Source organism: Panthera tigris, chromosome A2, assembly GCF_018350195.1.
Source record: "Panthera tigris isolate Pti1 chromosome A2, P.tigris_Pti1_mat1.1, whole genome shotgun sequence".
NCBI lineage: Eukaryota > Metazoa > Chordata > Mammalia > Carnivora > Felidae > Panthera > Panthera tigris.
In genome coordinates, this window is record NC_056661.1 from 27,535,107 (window position 1) to 27,558,196 (window position 23,090).

At 39.6% G+C, this 23,090-nt stretch overlaps 1 protein-coding gene across 11 annotated transcripts in view; it reads right to left on the reverse strand.

Moving 5' to 3' along the window:
• The window catches only part of FHIT (fragile histidine triad diadenosine triphosphatase), a 1,407,272-nt gene that overhangs the window by 171,022 nt on the left and 1,213,160 nt on the right, over window positions 1-23,090 (reverse strand). For 10 of the 11 annotated variants that reach the window (XM_042979314.1, XM_042979313.1, XM_042979310.1 and 7 more), the window contains one exon: window positions 14,913-14,981. The exons of the other annotated variant lie outside the window; for it this stretch is intronic. In XM_042979314.1, coding sequence (XP_042835248.1) covers window positions 14,913-14,981 — 69 coding nt within the window. The remainder of the gene's footprint in view (window positions 1-14,912; window positions 14,982-23,090) is intronic. 11 annotated transcript variants of the gene reach the window in all.

The window sequence follows — 23,090 nt, forward strand, 5'->3', positions numbered from 1 at the left end:
CTTAGAGTTCTGGAGGTCAGAAGTCCAAAATAAGTCTCAATAGGCTAAAATCAAGATGCCAGCAGGTATGAATTCTTCTCTGGAGGGCCCATGGGAAAAAATCTGTTTTCCTGCTTCAATGACCAAGGGAGTCTTTCTCAGCCTGCATCACTTTGACACTGACTGTTCCACCTACCTTATCCACATTTAAGGACCTTTGTGATTATATTGGGTCCACTCAGGATAATTCAGGATAATCTCCCTTTTTTAAAGTCAGCTATTAGCCCCTTAAATTCTATCTGCCACCTTAATTCTTTGCCATGTACCATATTTCCAGGTTCTGGAAGTGAGGTCATGAGCACCCTTGGTAGACAATCATTCTACCTTTCACAGTGATTTGCTGGAAACCTCCTCTTTGGATTGGGAATCCAAGAGTAGAAGGTACTGGTACTCAGCTTTCCCCATCTACAACTCTGGCAGCACATTGTTCCACAAAGAGAATGATCAAGTGTTGTAGTGACAACATGAGCATCTGCCAGGGAGTCCCAAATCTCCTTGCAGGTCTCAGAAAAGCATGGAAGAACAGAAAGACATTTCTGTGTCCAGGAGAAGAATGTTGAAAAGAGTACAGAGTAAGTGCCCTTCCTGTGTTGTGACCAGAGGCCTTGTAAGAACCATGGACACCTAGGGAGACAGGAGACCATGACCATCAACCCTCAGGGATGGTTGCCATGCTTGTGGGTGTCAGCATGGATGGAGTATACACCCGAGGACCAGGCAGGCAGATTACTTACACAGCAGAGTCCAAAGAAACAACAGCCAAGGACTACATAATCCCTGTCTGCCCCACATGACATGTGGCTCACAATGGCCCCAGAGAGCAGAATGCTGAACCAAGAGGTTGTAAACCAGAACAGGGCTGAATTATAGGACTGAGCTGATTCAGATGGCACTGGATTTGCTGACCTGAACTGGCCCTGGGCTGATGAAGTAGTCTGCTATCATGAACATGAATTAAACCCAACTTGGGGATTAAAGAATATTTCATTTTTGTAGAGTCAAGTTGGTGACTGTGAAATTAATAACTGGTATATGGGCCACTAGTGAACCTCAGAAATAGTAAGGGATGACCTGGTGATGGAGAAGAAACTGAAGACAAAGTGACTAGGGAGAACGAGACTTCAGAGCATTATATCTAATGTATTCTTTCTTGTGACTCTGAAAATGTTATCCTGAAGAGTAATTTTTTTAACTAACAAGTCAGAGAGTGGAAACCTGACAAAGGCCACTTCTCTGGGCATTTCAGTTCAAGTGGTAAGTCACGAACAGGCATCTCCCATGAGGGATTCACCAAAACTAAAGTCTATTTCTTTCACTACATTCACCAGCCAACTACCCATAAATGATGGTCTTTGTCAATGAGTGAAGAAGAACACAATGTCTGACTATTAAAAAATTACTACCTAATATTATATTTAAATTACAGAATTTTGAACATTCACTATATAAAGTTTGGGAAATGCCAAAGAGTATGAAGAAAGAAAACAAGAGTGACCTATGATTCCATTATCCAGCTATAATCAATCTCTCTCTCTCTCTCTCTCTCTCTCTCTCTCTCTCTCTCTCTCTCTCTTTAATGAGGGAGAGGGTGCACGTGTGTGCACACATGCACATGCACTTGGTGGGAGAAAGGGGCAGACAGAGAGGGAGAGAGAATCTTAAGCAGGTTCCATGTCCAGCACAGAGGTGGGGCTCAATCTCACCATGAGATCATGACCTGAGCTGAAATCAAGAGTTAGACACTTAGCTGACTAAGTCACCCACGTGCCCCCACAATTCTTTTTAATTACTAGAAATATGTGTTTCCATTCTATTCTCAACCTATATGCCACTATTTTCATTCAATATTATATCCCAATATTTTACAACATTAAAATTATTTTAAAGCACTCATCCATATATATGAATACATACCATTAAAATATATTCTTCTATTTTTTTACTTTAAATTATTTCCCAGGTAGAGAGTTTTCAAATGAAATAGATAAGTTATACAAGTTTTATAGACACATACTCTGAGGTAATGTGGAAACTATGATACCAATAACAGCATTTTTGAGCCTATAGTGGAATAGAATAGAAATATCTATTATATTCTTGGCAGGGTGTTGACACAATTCCAAAATATGAAGGTGGATGAGGACGATTCTATCTTAGATTGATTTATCTCAGTGCTGGTGGGGCTTTCAGGGGCCACTTTTCAAACTAACTGCAGGTAGATTCCAGAAATGAGTACCAGGTCCAGAGCTGGCCTTTGTGATTTGGTTCTGGAGTTACCAACAAAGTCACACTGTACCTCCAGACTAAGGCCTGATATTCCAGCTTTAAAATCCTACTCTCCTCCCATAGGGCTGTGTTAGTTTGAAAAATACTTTATCATCTCAGGAAAGTTAACAATGTGAACTGTTCTCGTTACAATTAAGATACAGTTTCTTTCTTGAGAGGAGATTTTGACAGAAAAGAAGGTAGTACCCAAAAAGCAAGTGGAGGAATTTGCAGCTGACAAAGAAAAGCCACAGAACTGAGAAACACAAGAACTAGGCTCTGAATTCCGAGGGTCAGGGAAGTAACAGATTCGGTTCTGCAAATGACTTTGAAGAAACTACTCCATCGAATAGTGGGATTTATTGGGTATGAAGAGGTAGGGAGGACAAAGGGTATTAAGACTCTTCTGGGAGTTCACAGAGGCAGCAGAGTGAAAGAGAACTGGGTAGTATGACTCCCCTGTCTGTTTTTCTCTCCCCACTCCCCTCTCCCCTTTTTTTTCTTCCTTCCTTCCTTCCTTCCTTCCTTCCTTCCTTCCTTCCTTCCTTCCTTCCTTCTTTCCTTTTCTCTCTCCTCTCTTTTCCCTTCCCTTCCCTTCCCTTCCCTTCCCTTCCCTTCCCTTCCCTTCCCTTCCCTTCCCTTCCCTTCTCTTCTCTTCTCTTCTCTTCTCTTCTCTTCTCTTCTCTCTCTCTCTCTCTCTCTCTCTCTCTCTCCCCCAGATGACCTCAGAAAAGTTATTAGGTTTCTCTGTGCCTCAGTTTTCTTATTCTTGGAGATAAATGTACTCACTGCTCCACCCTGCACTTCATGGACGCATGACCTCCTCAGCATGCTAAAGTCATAAACACACCATAATTTCCCTCTCCATTTGAGGATATCACCAAATGTCCCTCATTTTTCTCAAGAAGTTGAATTCAGGTGTATACCAAATCACTAATCGATGAAACTACCCAAGGTCTTCATGCTTTTGACTTTGAGATGAGACTTGAAAGAAGAAACTATGCTAGTGCTGCAGGGAAGGAAGGCAAATTGGTAAAGGGCAGACACATCGTGTGGACATAAAATGTCATAAGGAAACGTTGGGGCACTTATTTCAGGTTGTTACAAATGAATTCAGCCTCAGTCTTCATATCAACTGATGAGGCCAAGATTACTGGAGAAGCCAGTTGAAGGTTCATGCATGGATTTGACCTAACTGTACACATACCTCTTCAAGGTCTCTGAAGAGTTTTCTAAAAAGAACCAAAATTCTTTTAAAGGAAAAAGAAGATTCAGGAGCAAGGTTTCATTTCAGGGAAAAGGGAATATTCAATGTAAGAAGCGTTTCCAACAGGTACTAGTACAGCTGGCCTAGAAGATATTTATGGTCCATTGAGAGTTGTAAGCAAGGACTGTTTCTTTTTGAGGAAGAAAAAGGCAGCAATTTTCTCTTAAATATTTTAGTGTGTTATCATGACATGAATACACTATAAGGCATGCAAAAGTATTTAAGAGGTTCATTGCACAAAACCAGCTCAGAAAGGATGACCTTGGGAATTGTAGAATCATATATATATATACATATATATGTATATATATATATGTATATATATATATGTATATATATATGTATATATATGTATATATATATACATATATATATATACATATATATGTACATATATATATATATATATATATATATATATATATATGAAGGAGCTATAATAAAGTATCTAGGTGGGGACTAGTTGTTCATATTCAAAAAGCAGAGAACATGGCTAACTTTGGAAAATGCCAATTTCCTAAACTCTAAGTCTTATTAGCTGCTTAATTAGAAGTGGTGTGTCCAGGACCTATGGGCTTAGTGAAAATCTAGGATATGTCTGTTTGAGCGAATGTCTCCAAGGTCAAACAGAGATCTTGAAACTGCTTGAGATTTAGCATTGGGAGTCTAGAATAATCACTCTAGAAAAAAGTCTAGAAAAAATCACTCATCTCACTATCTTTGAGTTTTCAATTAAAATGAGGGATAATATTTGCCTCAGACCAAAGGCTTTGTAGTCAAATGGACTGCAATAAAATTTTTGTCATGAACTAGTTATAAGGTCTTGAGACAAACACACACTTGCTGTGATATTTAGCTTTAATTGAAAGGTATTAATGATATTAACCCTGCAAGGATTAAGAAAATTCAAGTAATGTATGTATAACACCTAGCACAGGGTTCAGCACATTGTAGACTCTCATTAAGTAATGATGACATTTTTATTCTATTAGTATTTTTCATTAGTCCTCTCCCTAGGAAACAGGATTAAGAATTAGAATTGTTTATCACTATTCACCTATTATTTACTCCTGGAAGCAAATTCCCTTCTCCCATTTCAAAGATGGGAAACATAAAAGATATTGAGATTTAAATAACAAGTTCAGCATTAAAGAACTTGTAACAAACCACTCTACTGACCCATCATGTAGATTTTAGAGCTAGCTCTGCAGGTATAGGAGCCTTTTCTAGATTTTCTGGATTAGAAAGAAAATCTGGCCTCTCTCAACTTACTCCTCTAAATCTAGGGGACCACAACAATCTCAAAACAGTAAGGTAAAGCAATCTGAAAGTCTTGGAATAAAATTATAAACCAGAATTTCTTTTTTTCCAGAAGGGATTCTGTCATTGGAAATGTTTGCAGGTCTGGACAGTGTGGGCTGCATACTTGTGGCAGCTTAAAAGTTTAATGTGGTCACAAATTATTGAACTGCTATGTCTCTGAAGGCTGTTGGCCCACAGGCAGGCATAATGACAGTCACAGGTAATGACACTAAACCTGCATGACCTCCCCTTGATGGGTCCCTTGCATTTGGAAAACCTCCTGGGTCTCCAGAGAATGTAGCTTCTGGACAGTCACCTACTTCAGCTTCCAACTTCTCACTCACTCATTCCTATCAGCTCTTTAGAAGTTTCTCTGATAATAACAGAACAGTAATAATACTGCTAATAATTACATAAATAATAGCCAACATGTATTAAGCATTAACACTGCATCAGGCATTATTCTAGGGCTTTATATGTAGTAAATTATTTTATTCTTCCAGCAGTCCCATCACAATCCCCATTTTACAGATGAGAAAATTGAGGTGAGAAACAACCAATCTGGATCTGGAGTCCCCAGCTTTAAGCCTGACAGTGCCTCAAAAATACAGTTAATGGGTTTATTTTCAAAACTGGAAAAAAGTACGACCACATGAATAATTGGTGTTTGGACCACCCATAAAGGATTAATGGCCCAAAGAAACAATAATCAAAACAGTGGTTCCCCTGTCCTCCAAAATTCATGGGTTATTTTGTGAACATCCCTGGTGAAATTAGCAAAAAGATAATTAAAAAATTTTTAAAAAGAATGTTGGGGCTCCTGGGTGGCTCAGTCGGTTGAGCATCTGATTTCGGCTCAGGCCATGATCTTGCGGTCCGTGAGCTGGAGCCTTGTGTCAGGCTCTGTGCTAACAGCTCAGAGCCTGGAGCCTGCTTCAGATTCTCTTTCTCTCTCTCTCTCTCTGCCCATCCCCCACTCATGCTCTGTCTCTCTATCTCTCCCTCTCTCTGTCAAAAATAAATAAACATTAAAAAAAATAAAAGAATGTAGAATCTGTATAGAAGAAACCACCTGGTCATCTTTCAGATCATTTCACTGTTAAAACTTCCACAAAACATTTGATTAGGGATGACAGGACCTAAGTCAACTGTTCGATGACATATTTCTTGTGTTACCTTCTGATTTTAAGGAGCAGGAAAAATAAATTATTATCCTCTGGATATGGAGGGCCAGGGTGAAAAAATTAAGAGGTTTTGCATTAAGTTGCACTTTATGAAAACAAATGAAGTTGTTAAGATTTAAAAAGCTCTTAAATTGCACTGTCCAATTTGGCAGCCACTAGAGTAGCCATGTGGAACTAGTCTCAATGAGATGTGCTGGAAATATAAAACACATATTGGATTTCAAGGACTCATACAAAAAGAGGATGTAAATATCTCATTAATAAGGTTTTGCATTAGTTACATGATGAAATGATAACCTTTGGTTACAGTGGGTTAAAAATCATATCATTAAATTAATTTCACCAATTTCATTTCACTAGTTTTAATGTGGCTACTGAAACATTTGTAACTACATATTAACTCATATTATATTTCTGTTGGGCGGTGCTTCTCTAATACACAATGTGCAAAGTACAGACTGGGAACATTGTAATTGATACGATCTGATGATGACACAAGTAAGACTACATTTTGGGCCCACAGGCTGGGATTCCAAAAGTCAGGCTATGTTTCCAGGGCCCCGTGTGCCTTTTCTGAAGCAGGTAACTTGGAGGCCTCGTATTCTTCTCTGCTGGAATGTGACACATGATAGATTCAAAGAACAGGTCCTGCTGCAAGCTAAGGGGTAATAAGACTTATTCATAAAGATTATTATAATTAAGTATATCATTCTTTCGTCTAAAAAATGACAGTTGATAACTGAAAAGCAAAAAAAAATCCAATGCTTTGGGGCTTTAAAATTATATTAGTTTTTACCTTTCTTTCATCCTTAATTCTTGCTTATTTTGCTTTTCATCTTTTTTTTTTTTTAAACATTTATTTATTTTTGAGACAGAGAGAGACAGAGCATGAAGGGGGGAGGGTCAGAGAGAGAGGGAGACACAGAATCAGAAGCAGGCTCCAGGCTCTGAGCCATCAGCCCAGAGCCCCACGCGGGGCTCGAACTCACGGACCGTGAGATTGTGACCTGAGCCGAAGTCGGCCGCTCAACCGACTGAGCCACCCAGGCGCCCCTGCTTTTCATCTTTAACAGCGAGATCAAGTCAGGGGCACCTGCACAACTCAAATGGTTGAGCATTCGACTTTGGCTCAGATCATGATCCTGCAGTTTGTGAGCAGTTTGTGAGTGTGAGCCCCCACATCAGGCTTGCTGTTGTCAGCACAGAGCCTACATTGGATCCTCTGTTCCTCTCTCTCTGCTCCTCCTCCACTTACTCTCTCTCAAAAATAAATGTTAAAAAATAACAATAACGAAAGAGACATCAAGTGAAATGTTTGGGGACTTTTTTTCTTTGAGGCCATTATAATTTTTACTGGTACAAAAGTGCCAATGCCCAATTCATATCTCTTTTCCTCTTGCTATACTTGTCCATTTCTGTACATAATTTATTCCTCCAATAACTTTTCCTATCCTTTTCCCCTATACTTTCAACTCTCAAATAAAATAGATTTGGAAAAATTTCTCATGTGAGATAGTTTTCTTTAGTGGACCTAGTCTCCAAGTTTACTAAAATTTTTTGGACACTCTTAGTAAGTGACTGTTTATAGTTAAGTCAAGAGCCTTGAATATAAACCTAATTTAAAAATTAAAAAATTGGGGCACCTGGGTGTCTCATTCGGTTAAGAGTCCAACTTTGGCTCAGGTCATGATCTCAGTCTGTGAGCTCGAGCCCCGCATCAGGCTCTATGTTGACAGTTCAGAGCCTGGAGCATGCTTCAGATTCTGTGTCCCCCTCTCTCTCTGCCCCTTCTCTCCCCACGCTCTGTCTCTCTCTGTCTCTGAAAATAAATAAACCTTAATTTTGTAAAAAAAAAAAATAAAAATTATATAAATGATCCAATCTTCAATTACTGATGCTAGTGGAGGTCTGACTGCAGCATTGAGTGACTGAAAGCACAAGTGTGACGGAGGTATCTCAGCGAGAAGGGCTTCATAGAGCAGGCACTTGCCTGCTGCATGATTTTACAGATTTCTGCTAGGCTATATATGTTTGGAGAGAAGATTCACTGTGGAAGGCAGAACAGACCCTGCACAACAAAGCCTTATTGAGAAAACATGGAGTGGTCTTACTTTGATATGATGGATAGAATGGCATGTGGTTACCTTTTTGCTGCTTATTTCTCATGAATATGCAATTGAACATATTTAAATGGAGAGGAGAGTAATGCTGAGAAAACTGACACAGGGTGGCAGTCCTCAAAGCCAACACCAGGAAAAACCATAGAGGTGGCAACCTTTGCCTTGAGGTACATCCTGTAGATACCTGTCCTCTCTTTTTTAAAAAAAAAAAATAATGTTTATTTTTGAGAGAGAGAGAGAGAGAGAGAGAGAGAGAGAGAGAGAGAGAGAGAGAGAGAAAGAGCGCACAACTAGGGGAGGGGCAGAGAGAGAGATGGAGACACAGAATCCGAAGCAGGCTCCAGGCTCTGAGCTGTCAGCACAGTCTTGTATCCAATGACTTTGTGATTCTCTCTGGAGGCCCCCACCCCACCATCACCACCATTATAATCCTGCATTCTTCTCAACATTTCATATGTGGTAATTAATCTGAATTGTATACTCCCCAAATTATTATCTCTACTAGGAAAAATGGGAAGAAATAATTTGAAACCAGATGAATACTTCTCTCCTAATCTGACATTCCTCTCTTCCAAGGGACAGGAAGATTTAAATGAGTAATAATCTGACACAGGAAAGGGTAAACCAGATGTCTACTAAATTTTGTTATCAATAAAATAGGTAGCCAAAGAGAATTTGGAGATGCAACCAGGGAGAATTTGATGTCAAAGATAATTAAATTATATATTTATTTGTTGGTTATATCACATAAAGATTCTTTGAGCTAGAAGTTCTCATATTATAATACCTTTCTATGGTGACAGATGATAATCACATTTCTTATGGTGAGCCTTTCATAATGTATATAATTCTCAAATCACTCTGTCATATACCTGAAACTAATATACTATATGTTAACTATGCTTCAATTAAGCATTTAAGATTGTTTTAGGTTTTCATGAATTTAGAAGAACCCATGGAGTTCTTGTTTTATTCTTTGCAAGAGGTAACCAAATTTTCATTCCAAAATTCTGAGTCAAAAATGCATTCCTCAGTATGAAGACATCATTGAACCCAGAGGAAAAAAAGCTAATTAACTGTCTCATTGAAACACTCCTTCCTTTTTGGAGTCAACTGGGGACCCATGGACTTTGAGCCCATTGTCAAATGGTGTGTGAAAGAGATCCAAGTTCAACAATAAATATTATCAGCAATATAATAGTTTTCTCCAGCCCTCAGGGCCAAATGACCTGCATTTTAGCAAATTGATTTTGTTCATGCATTGTGTTAAGCCAAGCAATTGTTTCCTATGGCATGCTTGAACCCACAGTTGCTCTGTCTATGAAATTCATGGTTGAATTGTCCAATTGCTGATTGCTATTCCCATTTGCTTTAATAATAGTCACTTCCTTCATCAGTAATGGGTTTTATATACAGTGCACAATCACAACCATTCAATGTCACCCATAAACATTTGATGAATTGTCTAATACAGTTATGAGAGTTGCTTATTTGGGACGCAGCTAGGGTAAGCCTTACAGAGTTAATGAGATGATGTACCATGGCATTAGGCAATGGACATTTCCCTCCCCCACATTAGCTGTATGTTCTCTTTTAACCAAGGACCCATTTATGTCATTATCATAATCTTCATCAACTTGTCAAGATAATGGAGGGCCCACTGAGTTCAGAGAAGGCCTCACATAATTCATGGAAATTTCAAGAACATAGATATAGAAAGGGTTTGGGAGCAACGGACAAATAAGATCTGCATGGAAAACAACACAGAAAGGGCTTTATAATAAAAATTTTGTCTTGGAATGGGTGGAATATGAACTCAGTTTTGAGGGAGTGGAAGGAGACTCATTCTCTGAAACCGGGAAGATACATCAGTGAACAAAATGCACAAAGACAAATCCAGGACAGAAAGCTGGAGGAAGAACAGATAATGATAATCTCAAGAGATGATAATCGAGGTCAAAATGAAAGCAAGAGAACTCTCAAGCTTGCTTTTGGCAAATCTCACATCTGTATTTGTTACAGATACGCAAGTCTGGGTTTTTGGGTGAGACAAGTTAATTTTGACACATGACTTGTTTTGATCCACCAGACTTGCTTAGCAATCAGACGAGGTTTATAATTACTCACCATCTTTCTGATGTGCAACAAGATGAAGCTGTGTGCACATTGATTTCTGACCAATAGAGCCTGTTCCATAAGTCTTCCATTAGATTAACCTCAAATGGCTGACATCACCATGTCGGAATCTTACCCAATGTAGCTATGAGTTAATAAGTTGATCCCCTGAAAATCAAGATGTGCTCTCCTTTTAAATTACCTTAGGACTAGTAGGGAATGTCAAATTCTTCTAGTTCAACACCTCATTCCCTCATATACTCATTCATTGAACAAATATTTCTTGAAGACCTCCTCTATGCCAGATTAGGTCCCTGTTCCCAAGTCTTTACAGTGCAGCTGGGAACACAGGCACTGAATACTAAACTAATAAATTATTTCAAATGTGGTAACTATTAAGAAGAAAATAAACATAATAATAGAATTTCTGCAGAGAGGATAAGAGATTATCTATCTTAGATGGGTTGGGGTGATTGATGAAAAGAACTCTTCAAAGAGATGACATTTGAACTGAGATTTGGATGAAGACATGAAGTCACTTGAGGCGAGAGGAAAAGAAAACAACATGTGCCAAGGCCCTGAGGTAGGAACAAGAATAATCTGTTTGACAAAAGCAAGCGGGTAGAGAGAATGAGACTTCAGGATGCACTGAAGATGACAAACTCCCAGGGCCATAGCACTATATGAGTAACCAAGGAGGTAAAACAGAGGTTGTAGAGAAGTGACGTGCATAGTGGACTAGACAGACGATCCTGTAGAATAGTAACACTTGAGTGGTAGAAAAAAGAGGAGTAGGCCAAGAAATGGGCATATCTCAAAATCCAATGCCTTCAGTGGCCAGACACGTATCATAAACATGTGAAGCAAGGCTTGGTAAGAGACAGGGATTTGTGGGGAATGTAGGGACCTGAAGAATGCGTGACATACCTAAAAGCATTCAGACTCATTAAGAAATACTTGGCACGCAAAATAAAATACATATGAGGAGGTGAGCAGAGCCCATGGACCATCAATATGCAACAATGAACTGGAGGAAAAAGTAGGAAGCAGGCTGAGAAAGAGAAAAATCAATAGAGTATGGTCTCACACAAGTCAGAGGTGAGCTATACATGTATTTCTATGAACAACACAAAAAGTTTGTTTTATTAGTCAGTGACCCAAATGCTGTAATACTAACAACAACAAGAATACCTCACACTATTTGTTACAGAACTTGCCTAACCTAAAAATAAAGGTAATCATCCAATGGGTCAGATTTGTAAAGATAGGAATCATAGAACTAAGTGGTCCCTCCAAGGACTGGATGTAGAGGTCCACCTGAAGAATCATGGCCATCTGTGCTTGCATAGATCCAGGAAAGGGAAGCTCCACCACCCCCCCCCCCCTTCACACACACACACACACACACACACACACACACACGGTACTAAAAATGTTTATCACTTTCTATCAATTTGATCTGTTGTTATGTGGCGCTGGTATCTGGCTCCTTTTAGCCTAGAAGTCCCAAATCTCCCCTCCCCCAACTCCCAGAGTCACACAGAGCATTTAATACTTTTCCCACGTACCAGCCCTTCATATATTTACAAACAGGGACTCTGTCACTGTCTTCCCTCTGCAAGTTTTCCTTTCTCTAAACAAAATATCCCCACCTTCAACTACTCCCCAGATCACTGTGTCCAGACTCTGCTATCCCAATCACCTTGCTGTGAACCCTCTCCAGTTTGTCACCATCTCTCCTAAAACAGCGCCCAGGGAGAACACCATATTCTTAGCCAATTTACAACCTAAGGCTTCTTTAGGTATCATTTTCTATTTCCACAGCAGTAGGAACACAATTACATTTTATCAAGCTCAGTCTTCTGCTGTCCCTGTTCCCTACTCCCTACCCTTCATGGCAGTTTGTTTGTTGTAGTTCCGCGACAAATGCATAATCTAGAGTGAGTGCCCCTATCAGCATAAAGAATGCTGTACCTCATCACTCTATCATTCCTGATTAAGATCATTCAGTCTAATGTACATTATCTCTTGTACCAATAATGCTTGTGCAATGCTTCATGCTGCCTGTGCCACTTTCAAGACATTATCTTATTATGTACTCAAACTATATTTTTGTATAAAAAGGAAGATGAATCTGAGAAAAAGCAGTTAAAAGTAGAGAGAAAATTGGAAATCTGACCCTTGAAAAGAGTGTTGAATGGAAACATCCAATGACCTGACTTCAAATCCAAGCTCTCCGTTTACCCACCAAATGCTAAGTTTTTAAAAACAAAAGTAATGATCATAAGAAGAGAAACACCTACCTATTAATAGATGCCTAGTATGTACCAATTCCTGCAATAAGCTTTTCAAGTACAGCGTGTCATATATTTCATATAATAGTCTTTTGAAGGGTATTAGCTCCATTTTAAAGATAAGAGAATTAAAAACAGAGCTTGAGTGACTTGTCCCAGGCCACAAAACTAGCAGGTGGCACTTGGGTTTAAACCTCACTCTTCTGGTGCCCGAAGTTCAATCTCTTCATAATTTCATACCACCATCTCCCTTAGTGGGTATTGTCTATACTGCATGCGACTTACTGGTTAATTGAAAAAAAGAAAAGAAGAGAACTCTTACAGTAATTCCTTCTCTTGGGATGCTTCTCCAAATAGGTAGGAGGCAGGAATATGTGCTGCCTCATCTCTGGGGCTAGAGATGCTGTGAAAGCAGGCACACAAGGGCAAAAGAGTAAGGAAGGAGAGAAAGGCCATGCACCAACCTCAGTGTTGGACATCGTGTCTCGAACTGGGCTGAAATGTAGCCCCATAGCTCCTGTCATGAATGCATTCAGAATATAAATAAGATTTCAAGGTGACAGTTCAGCCCAAGAAAACAGTGTTTTCAAGCACTTTTAATAACACTTTAGCAGTATTCACTTGTATATAAATCATGTGCTAATTTATTCATTAAAATAGCCTGTACTTGGCAACATTTTATTAACCTTAGTTTATGCTAATATGATCAGTACTCATATTTTTTTAAAAGGCATCTCTTTATAATTACTCCATAATTCTGATTTCTTCCAACGCAAACTAAGCCCTTACTAACTCCAAGTCACATTCCACATCTAACGAAAATGAGTTCAAATTACAATATTATAGGATATAACTTTGAGAAAGCACAAATTTGGGAGAGAGACTATTCCCAAACCTAGCCATGCATCAGAATCTCCTGGGCACTTGCTTATGCTCTCATAACTTCTGATTTCGGTATGCCTCTGCAATCTACTGGGTCAGACTCTCTAGGGATGGTATCTCTGGAGAAATGAGATTTGCAGCAACTGGTCCAAAAACCAGTACTTAGGGACGAGTCACTAGAGCATTTCCACCCTGCACATTCCTCCTGCAGCTCTTGGAAAAAACAGGAAGCACAGTATAGTGAGGGACATCCCAAAAGCATGATCATCAGTCACCACAAAGAATCTAATAGATCCCAGAAAAATTAATTGTAAGTCTCATTAACTGATGACCCCTCAGTCTTTATTGTCAGGGTCTGGGTAGCCACTTTAATACCAGTTATTGCCAAGAAATACTATAATTTTTTTAAATGACACATAAATACAAAAAAATAAAACCCTAAAAATATAAAACCAGGTGGGGATAAACATAGGGATAGAGCCACATGATGAACAACCAAATTTTTAAAAATGTATTTTAAACATTGCTCTCCAGGGTTTAGAACAGGAGCGTCAAATAGGTGACAAAAATGGCACCTCTTTCTTCTTTGACATCTGTGGTCGACATTGTTAACCAATCACAACATTTGTCTTTGTTTCATCCAGAAAAGCCTCAAAACCCTTTCCAACCAAGCATCTTAGGGCACCACTGTCACGTGATCATTTGGGGAAAATACTTGCCCATCACTGGCTACAACAGGTAGTTAAACTGAAATTATCTTCCAATATTTTATACCAGAATAACCCTTATAGGCGACGTACCCCACAGAGTGAGACAGACCCCTGAAATTTCTCAGGTACATGAGGCCCTAGGACCAGATCACCTTGTTACTTCATCTTTGTAGAGGTTTCACATTTCTGTGTCTGAACGGAAATTTCCAGAAGTCAATTAACTGCTAAAGTGTTTATGATACATGGGCAGCACTCATTCAAACCAGCTGGTTTCGGGTAACAATAATTCAAAGTTTTGCTTTGAATAAATGTTAGGAGAGACAAGCTGAGTTCCAAAGCATCTCTAAATTAAATAGTATTTGACTAAAAAAAATAATATGTGAATCAGCTTGATTTCCATTGGTTGGCGGCACTACCGATTTTCTCCTATGGAGACTCTGGGCCATATTTCCAGACAATATTTAGTGTCCTCGTAAATGATAGGGCAGAAATCACAAAGATACTTGGTTTCTGCCACATTTACTTTGAAAAGGAAAATCACTATGATTCATTTGTCTTTGATTCCCATAATGGTCATTCCTGGTTCCTTGGCTTCTACTGCCACTTCCCGAGTCATATGGGGTGGAATCCCACTTAAGACCATATATCCAGGGTGACACCTGGTTCATCAGCTTGATTTCATCATACTGACAGCCTCTGTGATCAAATAGTAAGATCAGAGAAAACAGACCCACCTCATCATAGACGCTGTCATTCCTGTGAAAGTCTCCAGCCTTCCTTGGAAGAACGTGGACGTGAACATGCTAAAAACGTTCAAGAGAAAAAAAAATGAAATGTGATTATCTCCTTGTATATTTCTAGACTTGACAGTGATGCTCCTATGAAGCCCAATTACTCAACATTGGTTCCTGCTGGATTATTTTTCAGAGGGAGATGATGTTCACCTTCAGTAACTGTATCTGAAATCTGTGGAGAACAGAGAGGCACAAAACAAGAGAGAACAACTTGGTGGCAAATATGAGAATTTGAGTGAAATGCCAGAGTGTTTTAGGGGGTATGTGGAATTATTCATAGTTGTCAGTCTTGGTTGTATTTAGCCAGCGCTTTCAAGTGACCGCATGGTTTAAAAGGTGACCATAGTTACTCTGAAAGTGACAAGAAATAAGAATTGGCTAAGAGAGAATTGCGTTAAGTAAAAAGCAAATAAATGAAGGTATTAAAGAGTGTGCACCATGTTTTAGAATCAAGGTTTCTAAATAAAAATCATATGAAAGTAATATAAATAGTCCTTACTTATTAAAGTTTTACTTACTATGGTAAGAACACTCTATGCTTAGCGTTTATCTCTTTTACTGCTCTGAATAATCCCATGAGGCAAGTTCTACTCTGACACCCACTTTGCAGATGAGGAAAGCTATTCCCAGGAAAGTCAAGGCCCCATGGGAGGCGGCAGAGTCAGTGCAGGAATCCAGGTCTTGTGACTCTTGCTCCCATGCTCTTCATGAGCGTTTTGGCTCATTCTGTGAGGCTGATCTATTAAACAGCCCGTGTCTCCAGTCTATGAAAGCACCCTGGTAATATACATAGCAATGCTATTATGCAGAGATCATGAATCAAGGCACACCGCATATCTAATTCAATATATTCTTCAAGGCTAAACTGCCATTTGAAAGTTTTACTTTCCAAATAGCCTCTATTGTACCTCTGCTCAAGTTAAACCTCATTTCTGCCCTTGAGCTATGTTCTTGTGTTTATTACAAACCGTGTGGAGGAACGTGAAAATGAAAAGCCTAAATGCAGAGAAGCTGACAAAGAATCAAACTTTGTCCCTGATCACTCCCACCCCTTCTTGATTATGGAGTTCAGGCTCTGAGCTTCCAAAGGGCCTCTGGAGAATGGGAGATTAAGTGTCTCTGTGGCTTTGCTGCAAAAGGAGGGGGAAAATGATATGCTATTAAGGCAGAGGCAGGGAAAAAGGTGGTCCAAGGTGAATGAACACAGAGAAGTTTCATGTCAGCCCCAGAGCACACTGTCCCCAAAGAAGGACATGTTATTGCCAGAATATTCTCCAGTCAACAATGAAGGCAGTCACAGATTGCTCAGCAACTGGGGCGAGTGTATACTTAAGTTACAAAGACTGTGTGAGCATAGGGAGACACGGAGAATCAACAAATAAAGAAAAAAAAAATTGCAGACTACCTATCAAACAGTGTTAGGAGAAAACAAAGGAGGATGTGCCCAGGCTGAAATGTGCTGAAGGACACAGGCTGGCTGACTTCAAAGTGAGACCAGAAAAGTGCCACAATGTAAGGGAATAGCCCATCTTAGAAGGAGGCTTCACTCAAACCTTGCTTCCCATACCTGCAGCTCTCCTTTCCACCTTTCTTTCTTTCCCCTTTCCTTTCTTTCTTCCTGTTCTCCTTCCTTCCTTTCTTCCCTGCTCCCTTCTTATCTTCATTTCTTCTATCCATCACTCCATCCAACCACCCACGCAACATCTCCCTTGTATGTGTAATAACCAGGTATTCCAGACCAGTGTTGTGCAAACTACCCAATGCAAACCCTGGACCCACCACTTACTAGCTGCAGCCCCTGCCTCAAAAGGGCCTATATTTCCGTGTCCTCAGCTGCAGCAGAGAGTGCAACAGTCTCTACCTCACTTAGTTATTAAGAGGGATCAAAGCTAAGCCTGTGCTCAGCATGCTGTTTAGGACATAATTAGTACTCAACACATGTTGCTACAGCAGTATTACTTTTATTTATTTTTTTTATGTATTTTCATTATCATTGTTTTTAACCTTCAGACCAAGTAGAGATCACATTCAGGGACCAGATCCCATGCTAGCAAGGAAGATATTTAAGAAGCTCCTTGAATGGGGCATCGTTCTAATTCGTCTGCTGCTAGAGCTTGTCTCTCTTGCTTTGACTGCAGGTGCTCAAATCTGAGCATGCACCTGGGCCTGGTGAGACACCAGGGCCCCAAATGTGCATTTCTAACAAACTCACAGGTGATACCGGTGTTGCTGGTTCAGGGCCACTGTCTGAGAAGCACTTGATTAGACTGTCCATCCGTTTCTTGACCTCTTTCCTGCCAAATGCGACCAGAGGCACCACAGTCACTCACTGCTTTGTCTGCCCTATTGCATTATGGAACACCAATAAGTAAATGTTCCTCTGGCTTCCTGCACTCTGGTCATCCCTTATCCTTAGGGATATGTCTGTTGTTATGCACTAATGAAATACGACTGGTTATGAACTTATTCTTTTAGGGGAACCTCCTGGGTCCAGGTCCATCCATACCTGCTTTTCTTTACCTTCCTTGCCTAGATTTAGTGTTCAGGGCTACTCCATAAGTTCTGTTATCACCCAGTCCTGGAAATGCCATGCTTGATCATCAGTAACCACTTGGAATGTACTGTGACACTGATGACAACAAACAGCTCACTATGTAGGTGATTCTTCCCAAGGGCACAGACCTCACTCTACCCAGCCTGATATCTTGACATAAATTCTTAAGTGACAGACTGATCTCAAGATCCTGACAAACCACTCAACTCCTCAGAAGAGGGAAATCATGATAAAGCCAGCTCAAAACCTCACTGTTGTGAAGAAATGCCATTGCCATGGCCTTCTGGTAGAAGGCACTCTGATAAAAAACAAACAAAACCCTGTGGACAACACAGACACATCGGGATATTTTGACATAACCTGTCCTTGGTGAGTTCATATTGAGCCTTGGTGATCACAACTTACTTCTTGAAGTGCCAGAAAAACTTCTAATTGATAAAGCACTCCAAAGTTGTGCCAGGATTTATTTTTCACTAGAGTTTAAATTTTGCTAGAGTTTCAAGCAGTTTAGTTACTTGAGTTAGAAGAATACTTCAGAAAATCCATAACCTGGTCTACACCAGAAGAGTTACCATGGTCAAGTAAAATTTCACAATGTTTATTAGCATATTAAGGTATCTGAGAAGAACCACAGTATATACACTTTATTAAATATGTTCAATTGCAGCCAAGAAACTTATTTAATAATGGAGATCTCAGGTCCTTATTTATAGAATATCTATTTACATTTTCTAATAGATATTCATGCAAAAATATTTATAACCAGGTGCCATTCTAGGAACCAGGAATATAGTAATTAACAAGTCCCCATCCCCATGAAGCTACATTCCAATGGGTGATGCAGACAATAAACAAGTAAATAAATATACAATTTAATTTCAGGTGAAGATAAGTGTTATGGAAAAAATATAGTGGGCAGAGCTTAAAATTCAGAATTGGGACACTTAAAAATTTGAAGTTTGGGAAAAAAAGAAAAAGGACTAAAGTTAAGGATACACTGAGGAAAGAGACAAATCAGGAGAGGGTAAATGTTAGAACTGAGTGAGGAAGGGATTTTAAGAAGGAGGGTATAATCATCAGTGTCAGTGCTGCAAAGTGAGGAAATAAACACTTAGCTGAAAACATATTCAACATCATTAGTCATTAGTGAAAGCAAAGCCACACTGAGATATTGCTTCACACTCAACAGAATGGCAATTAAAAAAATAAAATAAAAAGCAAGACAATAACAACTGTTGGCAAGAATATAGAGAATTAAAACCTTCATACACTTTTGGCGGGAACATAAAATGGCATCACTGCTTTGGAAAAAGAGTTCCACACTTCCTCAAAAAGTTAAACAGGGTTTTCATAGAACCCAAAATTCCATTCCTACGTATATACCCAAGAGATATGAAAACATATGGACACACAAAAACTTGCACATGAATATTTATAGAAGTATTAACCATAATAGTCAAATAGGGGAAACAACCCAAGTGCCCATCAAGTAGTGAATGCATGAACAAATGTGGTATAGCCAGGTAATAGAACATGATTCAGCCATAAAAAGGAATGAAGAACTGCTAAGTCAAAGAATTATGCTAAATGAATTACAGTCCATGAGAGAAGTCATATATAAAAGGCCAGATATTGTCTGATTCCATGTATGAAATGTCCAGAATAGGCAAATCTATTGGGACAGAAAGTAAATTACCAATTTCCAGGAAGAAAAACAAGGAGTAAGTGCTAATGGGCATGAGGTGTATTTTGGGGAAGATGAATATATTTTGGAATTAGATAGTCATGATGATTGCACAACTTTGTGAATATTCTAGAAAAAACATGGAACTGTACACTTTAAAAGAGTACATTTTATGGTATGTGGATTATACCTCAATAAATAAAGCTGTTATTTATTTTTTTAAGTTTATTTACTTCTTTCTTTCTTTCTTTCTTTCTTTCTTTCTTTCTTTCTTTCTTTCTTTCTCTTGAGAACATGAGCAGGAGACGGGGAGAGAGAGAGGGAGAGAGAGAATCCCAAGCAGGGTCTGCACTGTCAGCACAGAGCCTGATGTGGAGCCTGAACCCATGAAATGCAAGATCATGACCTGAGCCAAAATCAAGAGTTGGACATTCAACCTACCGAGCCACTCAGGAGCCCCAAAGCTGTTATTTAAAAAAACAAAACAAAACTGAAGTGGATTTAGGAGAGAGGGAAAGGTGAAGAAAGGGAGAGACATAAGAACAGAAAACTTTCCAAGGAAAAGGAGTCTTGCAAAGAAATCAATAGCAGTATCTGCAGAGGAGGAAGAAAATCACTCTTTGGGAAATACTGGTTTAAGTTTCCTAAGCCTACTAATTTCTACAATTATTATTATTATTATTATTATTATTATTATTATTATCGTTATTATCTTTAGTAGTAGAAATGGTCATTAGCATTTATTGAAAGCTCACTACATGCCAGTCCCTGGGATGATTTATATACTTTCAGGGAAGTCTTACAATACTCCCAAGAGATGGGGCGCCTGGGTGGCTCATTAGGTTAAGTGTCTGAATTCAGCTCAGGTCATGACCTCACAGTTTGTGGGATTGAGCCCTGCAAGGAGCTCTGTGCTGACAGCTTGGAGCCTGTGGTCTCCTTCAGATTCTGTGTCTCCCTCTCACTGCCCCTCCCCTGCTCATGCTTTCTCTCTCTCTCTCTCTCTCTCTCTCTCTCTCCCTCTGTCTCTCAAAAATAAATAAACATAAAAAATACTCCCAAGAGGTAATTAATAAATACATTTATCATTTCCAGTTGACAAAATAGACCCCAAGAGGTTAAGCAACTTGCCCAAGCTCCTGCAGAGAGTGACCAAGAGCTGAAATCTGAATCCAAGACTGCCATGACACCATCTCTTAGGAGACCACCCTGCTTCTCCCAAATATTCGTACCAGATATAAGGACAACTCTTTGCTATGGCTCTCAAGCTCCATGATTTCTCAGTAATGTCTTTGATCACATCTGCAAGTCCTTTGGGCATCAAAGAATAGAAGTGGCCTTTCCCTAGAAACTTTAATTCACTTAAAACAGTGTCATCTCCTGAGCTCCATTTTTACCTTACTCGTTCCTAGTTGGGAGCCATCCCCAATATAATATAAACTAAGTTGCTCAATGCCAAATCTTTTCTTCCACTCATGTATTAAATTTAAGTATTTTGTACCAAGCAGTAGATTCATCCTTTCCTGGCTCACACACTTGAGCACATTTTAGCTTTAAAAGCCCTGTTATCTCTAGCTTTTTCTCCAAGTGTGGGATCTGAGTTTTAATACCCTGACAACATTTTTATAAGTCCTACTTCTTTTGCACTAAGGCACTTCTCCTTCCATCCTGTTGAACACATCTACTTTACCTCATATTCACCTGAGGATGGTGGGTGTTATCATACTGGTGTCTTTTGCCCTTGTCAGAATATAGTGCAGTTTGGTTTTAAGGGATACAAGCAAGCGGAAAGGGCAGTGAAGGCTAGAGAGCTACCCTGCTCCATAACTAGGGTCCTGCCGCCACCAGCTGCTCCCGCATGAACCCCCTCCCTCAGATCAATGAGTGACCTTAGAATGCAAATCTGATTCTAAAGAATAACAAAAACCACTGCAGGTAATGGGCAGAGATACTTTTACCCTTCTAGTAAGTCCACATCCTAATTCCTGAACTCCTGCGTAAGTTGTTACATGGCAAAGGTGAAATTGGCTACAGAAAGATTAAGGTTGCTAACCAGTTGCCCTTAAAATAGGAAAAGTATGGGTGATCTTGGATATTCCACCTGGGCTCAGGGTGACCACAAGGGTCACCTTAAAAGTGGAAGAGGGTGACCATCATCAAAATTTAAAACCATGTGCTCCAAAGAATACCATCAAGAAACTGAAAAGTCAACTCAGAGAATGGGAGAAAATTTTTGTAGATCATATATCTGATTGGGCACTATATCCAGGACACATAAAGAACTATGAAAACTTAATGAAAGACAAAATTCTAACTAAAAAACAGGGAAAGTAGGAACATTTCTCCAAAGAAGATGCATAAATGGCAGCAAGCACCTGAACAGAGCCAGCAGGCCACCCTGTTAGAAGGACTTTCCTGAGAGCCAGCCTCTTTCTCTGTCTTCCCAGGAGAGGCAGATGACAATACTTCAAATCAGCACAAGTAAGATTCCCCAGCATGAAGCATGCTACTAGTTAGGGGGCCATATAATTTATTGTCTAAAGTGGGGCTTTTAAGAGTCAAAGAAGGCACTATTCACACTGCACTGGCCTGTTTAGGACAATAGGCCTAACTCTGAGCTGTTCCAAATAAACCCAGACATACATTCACCCAAATACTAGTCGTTCAGTTGGGAAGGACAATGGAGTAGCTAGATGGATATGACATCCCCTCAACCTGCCTTATAATTTCAGCTCTGCCACTATGATAAATTGGGTGACCCTGATTTTGACCCAGATTATATAGTTAAGCTACTTGAATAGCAGGGGGTGGAGAAGCCCAGAACTTCTTTTTGAAACAAAAAAAAAGGCGGGGAGGAGTTCCTAATTGGTGAAAACAGGATGTTTTGCCTTTTGGAAGTCTGGGAGGAGTAGGAGGTGGACATCGAAAATCTATAGTAATTTGAGAATTTGAATCTGTGGAGGAAGCGAAAGCAATGAAAGACTGGAGGCAAAATAATGGGGAGGGGACTGTGTTAACTCCTCATGCCCAGATGTTTCTCTCCACATGGCAGTCACTCTACTGCCATTCTTAGTAAAGGAAAATGGAAGAAGCCACTTGAAATGTAATTGTCTCTTGCTGTTCCTGTTTGGGCCTATTATGCAAACAGTAGGAAGATTTCTCATTTTGTTCTGTTTATTGCAGTAGGATTATAAACAGAAAGAGGAGGAGAGGTTCTTCCAGCACCTGCTTTCTTAATTGATAGTGATTTCCTTGCCCCCAAAAGTGAGTGGTTTTTAAACAACATAGGTACTTTCTGCTGTGCAACATCACTGTTTTATAAACACCTCATGAAGACAGGAAAGGTGGTAGAACCAAGCAATAGCTCCCATTTCCTGCTTGGGGTGAACACTGCATGTCGGTCACCTTATATATTTCTTCCATTTGCAATCAAGGCTTTTATTTACAAAGACAAATGATAGAAAAGGCAAATTTTCTTCCTGTGGGCCCTGTTTTTGTGAGCGATGGGTTACGAAGTTGTTCTCCTTTTTATCTGTTCATTTTGTTCTGAATTTTAGCAGAAAGGCTCCTTAAAACAAAGAACACAAGAGAAATCTCATATGATCCAGTGCTTGGCTTTAGAGATAAGCCACTCGTGCTTGTGGTGCAGAAGATGGGGGAAAAGTGATTGGCAAAACAGATGCATTGACACCTGCTCATGTTTGTTCAGTTCTCTGACCTGTACTTGTGAAAGAGAAATTGAAGAAGAACCTGACCATTATTTCCATGTTCTGAGCTTAAAGCCAAAAGGGAAAGACACATGCCCAGGCTCTCAGAGTGCAGTGACACTCTATAAAGCATGAGATTCCAGCATCTTGCTTTTATTTGACTTGAAAAGACC